Consider the following 7,541-nt stretch of genomic DNA (forward strand, 5'->3'; position numbering starts at 1 on the left):
ATGAGACTCCAGCATCTTCTACTGAGCTGGACATTAAACAAAACCAAACACACTACCATCGAGTCGGACCTGACTCATGGCGACCCCTCCTTGGGTTTCCGAGGCGGTATCACTGCGGAAGTAGATTGCCCAACCTTCCCTCCGAGGAGTGGCTGGTGGGTTTGAACCACCAGCCTTCTGGTTAGCAGTCAGATGCCTTAGGCACTAGGTCACCAGAGGATATTAGAGATTGGTAAAACCCTAAACACTCTTCTTCCTACAGTTTTTGGAAATATCATTATTTTAATAAAAACATGTTATTTATACTAACAAATTATTGCTACTTAAAAATGAAAATTAATACATATTTTTAAATGTTCTCAGTTTTAATTTCTAACAGGGTATACACACAGGTACTGCTTGACTTACGACAGGTCCTTTCCAACGACTCTGTTGTAAGTTGGTTCTAACATTAAATTGAATACCTCTCTCTTTTTTTAGTTTATTATTATTGCCTTTCATTAACAGTATCCTTTCAAATCCAATCTTTACTTGTCTTTGGGGGTTGGAAACATGATATATAAACTCATAGATATGAGGACATTGGCAAATTACACTTTGCAACATTGTAAGTAGCACCTATCACTCAAAATAATCCACCCAAACCCACTGCATTTGAGTCGACTCCAACTCGTGGGGACCCTGTAGGACAGAGCAGAAATGCCCATGGGGTTTCCAAGGCTGTCCACCTGTACGGAAGCCGACTGCCTCATCTTTCTCCCATTCCTAATGATAAAACGTACCGAAAGACTCCAAAAAATGGATGGTTCTAAGTGTGGTTTGTCGTAACTCGAATATGTTGTAAGTCGGGGCCTACCTGTAGCAACATACATAATCTCCATCAACAAAAATACTTTGAGATCCTCGATAATTTTTAAGAGTGTGAAGGGGCCCTGTAACCCAGAAAATGTGAACTTCCAACCTCTTTAATGTTGTTGTTATGTGCCATCAAGTCAGACCTGACTTATAGCGACCCCTCCTTGGATTTCTGAGGCAGTATCCTATGGAAATAGGTTGCCTAACCTTCCCTCCGAGGAGTGGCTGGTGGGTTTGAACTGCCAGCCTTCTGGTTAGCAGTCAAGTGCCTTAGCAGAGCTCCTAATCTATTTAATAATCATGTATATATATATGTTTATCAACCTTTTAGGAGCTCTGGTGGTTATAGTGGATAAGGCACTTGACTGCTAGCCGGAAGGTCAGCAGTTCAAATCTATCAGCTGTTCTGTGGAAGGGAGATGGGGTGATCTGCTTCCATAAAAATTTACAGCCTCAGAAACCAAAATGGCAGTTGCTGTGAGTCAGAAATGACTCAATGGCAGTGAGGTTTTTTCTTTTTATTCAACCTTCTAGGTTGTAAAATTACTTTTTCAGGTCAAAAGCTTTTGACTGACAAATTCATGTGTTTCAACATGATTTCTAAGGAGCTCTGGTGACGCAGCAGTGGATAAGGCATTTAGCTGTGAACCAGAAGGTCCGTGGTTCAAATCCACCAGCTGCTTTGTGGAAGGAAGATGGGGCAACCCACTTCCGTAAAGATTTACCACCTCAGAAACCCAGTGGGGTCCTCTGAGTCGGAATCAACTTGATGGAAGTGAGTTTGGAGTTTAGAAACATAGTATCTATCTATCACCAAATCTAAGACATCCCATTTGTGAGCTGCAGTGTTCTTTTATGTAACAACATCCCTTGCCCTCACTCCATTTTGACTCACAGCCACCCTCTGTCATGGAGTACAACTGGCCCATAGGGCTTCCTAGGCTGTCATTTTGACAGAAGCAGACTGCCAGGTCTTTTCTTCTGTGGAGCTGCTGGTAGATTCAAACCACCACTTTTCAGTTCGCAACCAAGTGCTTACCCAGTGTGCCACCAGAGCGCCTCTATCTATCAATCCGAACAAGAGAAGGCCACCATCAATTCTAAATGTTAGCCACATCAACTGTAAAACACATTCCATTCTCAGAAGTGTTCAAATGGGAAAAACATCTGCATCTTAGCTCAATGAAATGGACTACCCATCCCCACGTCTCTCTAAATAAGCCTCTCTCTTGACGGAGTCTCTGCGTGGTGCAGATGGTTAAGGGCTCAGCTACTACAAAGGGTTGGAGGTTCGAATCTACCCCCAGGCACCTCCCAAGACAACCCTGTCCATCTCCTTCTGAGAAACCAGCCACGGACAATCCTCAGAGGACTCTTTTATTCTGACACACACGGGGTTGCCATGACTCAGCGCTGACTGTGGGGCTACGGGCTTATATTCTTTCATAAATTCAACAAATGTCGCTGTGCCAGGTGCTTCATGGGAACTGTCTCCTTTAACCCTTACAGCCACACCGCGGTGGAGGTGCTACTATGGTGCCCATTTTATTGCTGGGGAAGCTGAGGCCCAGAGCAATGGTTCAGGGCCACACAGACCGTCCGGGGTGAAAATGGGATGCTGAATGAGGCGGTCTGGCTCCAGAACCCGTGTTCTGAGTCATGTTATCAGAACCCAAGAGGAAGTTAGATAAACAAGGGATATCTAAGGCATGGGAGGTGGTGGAGGAAGGCGCCCTGGTGGTGCAATGGTCAGCGCTCTGCTGCTACCTGAAAGGTTGGTGGATTGAATCCACCAGCTGCCCCACGGAAGAGAGAGGTGACGATCAGCTCCTGTCAACGTGATAGCCTGGGAAACCCGAGGGGGCTACTGCATTCTGTTCTTCAGGGTCGCTGTGGGTTGGAATCGAGTCAAAGGCACACAAGAACCAAGATGGCTTAGCAGTCCCTGAGTGGTGTAAATGGTTAACACACTCAACTGCTCATCTGAAGGTGGGAGGATCGAGTCCACCAGGGGTGCCTTGGAAGAAAGGGCTGGCAATCCCCTTCTGAAAGTCAACCACTGAAAACCCTAAGGAGCGCCGTTCTACTCTGACACGTGCAGGGGCTATCATCACGCAGCTTGACTTAATGGCAGCAGCTTGGGGGATGGTCTCTCGTTCGGTATGTTCCATTCCCGTCCTCTTTCCTTCCACATCTCTATCCGCCCTGACACCCCCCCCCTCCAGGGAGACCAGGAGGGCAGTGTCCCCATTCCCAGCTGGGCCCCCATGACACTGGGGGAGCTGCCATTCCTCTGGGTGGAGCCACCTTCGGGGTGGGTCAGCGGGTCCCATCTCATCCCCAAGCTGCACTGTAAGCGCCTGCGCATCCCGAAGTCCGGAGAGAAAAGGAACTTGCCCGTGGCCACTCAGGGAGTTAGGGACAGGTGGCAACCGATCCCAGGTCTGAGTCCCACTTGAGATATCCTTCCCTTGCTCCTTGGGTAGTCTCTTCACATCTCCAACACACACACACACAAACCCAGTGCCATGGAGTCGGTTTGGACTCACAGCAACCCTTTAGGGCAGAGTAGAACCGGCCCATAGGGTTTCCAAGACTGTAACCTTTATGGAAGCAGACTACCCCAGCCTTCTCCGGCAGAGTTCTTGGGTGGGTTTGAACTGCCCATCTTTTGGTTAGCAGCTGAGTTCTCTAACCAGTACGCCGTCAGAGCTCCTTCGCTAGTCTCTGCGGGTACCTCTCTTCTCTCGTGTCTTTGGAGGTCTCTGTTGTTTCTTCCATCACTGTGTGTGTCTGTCTGTCTCTTTCCCTGACTCAGCACCTCTAAGCCCTCACCCCTCACGTCTCCATCTCCATGGTTCTCCGTCTTCTTTCTCCTCCCAACTCCCTAGCCCGTTCTCCCTCTCCAGGGGCATGTCTCTCGTTCCCATCTTTCACCCCCCCGTCTCTTCCCTCTATTTCTCCCTTTCTTCACCTTCCTCTCCACCTCACCTCCCCAACCCCATCTCTCTTCTCCTGTCTGCTCCTCTCCCCACCCCTCCCCCATCTCTCCCATCCCTCCCCCGTCGTCTCTCTCCGTCCCTCCATCTCCAGTCTTTCTCGTTCAGTACATCTTAGTATCTGTCTCCTTCCCTCACCATCACCAACGCCCCAGAAGTTCAACACTGGGCCGGAAGTAGAGTCCCTCCCCTCTTCCATCCACTGGTCTCCCCCTGGTAGGCTGGTTCTGCCCCTCCCCAGAAGGAATGAGGGTCCTTCTGAGATGAAGGGAGGCAATATTCATCCAGTGGGATCCAGAGATAGCCAGGAAGGGATTCCTAAGTCCTCCTGTCCACCCCCCCCCACCCTCAGCTGTAACTCAGCTAGGCTTTTGTATAGCAGAGTAAGATGGAGTGAGACCCCAGGCCCTTTCCTTATGGCTCTCCACCCACCAGGAAGTCCTCCTTGAGGTCTAACCTCAAGCACTCCAGCTGCCCTAATCCACCCTAGGCTTTCCCACGCCCTGGGGCTGAGATGAAGCCCGGTGTCCGGGTCTAAGCGCGGGTGTCCGGGTCTAAGCCGGATCTCCCCCACCAGGGTGGGGCTGAGATTGGGGGCAAGCCCTCAGGGGACCTGCACCCCCACTGCAGGAGGCTAGAATTTCTTCCCTTTCATTTCCTTATTGTTTCTGAGGGAGGGTGTGACGGGAGCAGAAGGGAGGCAGAACAAAGCTAGAAGCCTAGTGTCTAGCCCCGGGCCCAGCCCTGGGCCTTGAAGAACTGCCAACACCACACTGTTGTTGTGTGCCGTCCAGTCGGACTCCACTCATAGCGACCCCTCCATGGGTTGCTGAGGCAGTATCACTACAGAAGTAGATTGACCCATCTTCCTTCCTAGGAGTGGCTGGTGTCTTCTGGTTAGCAGTCAAGTGCCTTAGGCACTATGCTACCAGACATCAGTTTTTCCATCTCTAAAATGGGGGAGCCATGGATCAGCTGCTGTGTAAGAACTAGAGGCCCAGAGGTGACAGCTTTCCCAGTTCTCTCTTGACGGGGGGCCAGCTTTGGGGAGTCAACATTACCTCAGCAGGAAGAAGTGGTTTGGGGCCCTTCTTGGATGCTGGGTGCGTGTAAGTTTCTGTCCCCATGGTTTGGGCCCAGAGGGAAGGACATGGGTTTATCTGCTGGGAAGGCTGGGGAGACTCTCAGTCAGTGTCCTTCACACTATTTCCCGCCCCAATCTGTGGGCTCTTCCAAGAGATGCCCCCAAATTGTCCCAAATGTTTAGCACCTCTGGACTGTGCCTCAATTTCTGAGTTATCTAGACTAATTTGCGTGGATAAATTGTGCCCCTACACTTGGATCCATCCAGACTATACTCTAAATATTGACTCCTCCAGCACAGCACCCCACATTTACTTCGTAAGATGTGCTCCCAAAACACTTATTTGCAGATGGTTCTCCTAAACCACGTGCCTAGACGCTAAGCTCACCAGGGATTCAGCTGGAATCCACCCCCCCCCACTACCTGGGCACCTCCATTTCCCACCCTGGTCTTCATTTTTCCCATCACTCTGCTGACACATCCAGCCACCCCGCCTCCACCTCTTAACACTCCCAACCCCTTCCCCAGCTGGCCCTGTCCCACCTCACGTGCACCTCACACCTCCATGGCCCGGGACTGGCCCCTCCCAGGCACCCTGCCAGGCCCCACAGGCTGGGGATCCAGGAGACCCACCCTATGAGCTTCAAACCCCAGACCCAGGACTTAGGCATGCTGGGGCCCACCTAACTCTCAGAGCTCAGTCTCCATGAACAACTCAGGCAATCCTGCCTCTCACTCCCACCTCAAGCCCGCAGTCTCCTTCCAGGTTAGAAACCCAAGGGCCCAGATTCCCCACTTAACTCTTCCACTAGGACCCCCTTCCCCCAGGCCTCACAATGTGGACTGTAGAGTGAGTAAATGAAGGAGTAGGAATTCTTGCAGTGAGAGGAATGGGAGTTAGACTTGCAGAAGGGCTTCCTTCCTGTCTTCCAGCCTGAGGGAATTAGGACAAACCTCTACCCCCAAATCCAGAAAGACTTTGTCTAAAATCAGACTGGATGAGAAGGGCATTAGCAATTGTTAGAGATTGCTGGGGGGCGGGGATCAGTTGAAACCCCTCTCCTTCCCCAAAGAGGGGAATCCCTGTTGAGGGCCTCGAATAGCAGTTAAACCATGAAAGTTCAGCTGGGAGGGGTTGGAAAATTCACATCTCCTGCTCCCAGGGCCCCAACTCCGACCCCATTCGGGTTCCCCATCTATGTGAGCCCCGATTCTAACCTGTTATTTCAGACCCCCAAAACGAAGCTTCCTTCATCTCTGAGCACCCCCATCCTGGCCCTGTTTTAGACCGCCACTTTGATCCTCATCCTTGAACCCCCATTCCTTTTTCTACCCAAGGCCCCCTAACTTTAAGCACGGTATTCCAACCCTGAGCTCCCACCTCCAAAACGCAAAAGCCACTGCCATCTAGGTCATTCAGACTCACAGCGAGTCTATAGGACGGGGCAGAACTGCCCAAAAGCGTTTCCAAGGCTGCAGTCACCAACCAAGTCTTTTCTCTCACTGAGCGACTGGTGGGTTCAAACTGCAGACTTTTCAGTTAGCAGCCATAGCTGAGCGTTTAAGTGCGGCCCCACCAGGGGTCCTTGCTTCCACCTCAGACCTCCCTCAATGGTTTCTCCCTCCCCCCAGCTCTTCATCCTTCCCCCAACTTTGCACCTCATTTCCTAATCTCCCAGCTCTGCCCACTTCTCTGGAGCTCAGATTCCTATCTTTAGTTTGTTCATTCTAATCCCTGCGATTTCGGGTCTTCAATACCCGGCCTTCACATTTACACTATGACCTGACCTTTGGCTGTTTTCCTAACTCCCATTCGAGTCCCCATCTGGATTGGCCTGCCTAAGCCGAGGGTCCATGCCTCGGGCCCCGTCCCTGACTTGCACACCTGGTCTCCGTGTCTCTAGTCGCTTGGCTCCCGAATTAGATGCCCCGGTCCCCATTTGCACCCACAGCCGGGTCCCTGCCTCCATTGAAACCCATACCCCGGTGCCTACCCCCCACTTTCCGCTCCGGTATCCCCGAAGACACACACCTCGCCCGCCTCGGGGTAGTAGCTCCACTCGGCCAGGTCATGGGCCTCCATCTTCACCGAGCTCAGCATCCCCGGGGCCTGCGCCCCCACCCGCTCCCGTTCCGGTCCCGGGGGAATGGAGTGCTTCGGGTCTCTCTCCGCGGGAACGGCCCGATTCCGAACAGCGCCTGCCCTCCGACTGCCCGGGGTCCCCGCTGTCCCGGGCGCCGCGGGAGGCGGCCACGCTTTATAGCCGGGACACCCCCGCCCCTCGCCCGCCCCAGGCTGCCCTCCCGCCTCCCCGAGGGCGGTGCAGTCGGCCTGGGGCGCCCCCTGCGGGATTGCTAGGAGCTAGACCTCAGGCGCCGGGAACCACATCCCGGGGGATCTAGAGCTCCAGGAGATGGCTGATGATGGCTGATGAGTGAGGGAGCTAACCGTGGGAGACGCTGCGGACCCTAAAGGTCTCCAAGGTGGAACTCTGGGGCACTTTTACCCCGGGGAGGAGCAGTTTCAACACCTTGGCAAAAGAGAACCAATAGCCGGAGCTCTGCGTGGCTGCCGCGGAGGAAACTGAGCGCAGCGCGCGGTG

General features: G+C 52.6%; 1 protein-coding gene across 1 annotated transcript in view; it reads right to left on the reverse strand.

Moving 5' to 3' along the window:
- Positions 1–7,039, reverse strand: part of FOXA3 (forkhead box A3) — a 9,423-nt gene extending 2,384 nt beyond the window's left edge. The window contains exon 1 of the mRNA XM_007943057.1: positions 6,940–7,039. Within this exon, the coding sequence (XP_007941248.1) occupies positions 6,940–7,039 (100 nt within the window). The remainder of the gene's footprint in view (positions 1–6,939) is intronic.
- Between the last annotated feature and the right edge of the window lie 502 nt (positions 7,040–7,541).

This window comes from Orycteropus afer, unplaced genomic scaffold, assembly GCF_000298275.1.
Source record: "Orycteropus afer afer isolate SDZICR_OR568_19922 unplaced genomic scaffold, OryAfe1.0 scaffold00099, whole genome shotgun sequence".
NCBI lineage: Eukaryota > Metazoa > Chordata > Mammalia > Tubulidentata > Orycteropodidae > Orycteropus > Orycteropus afer.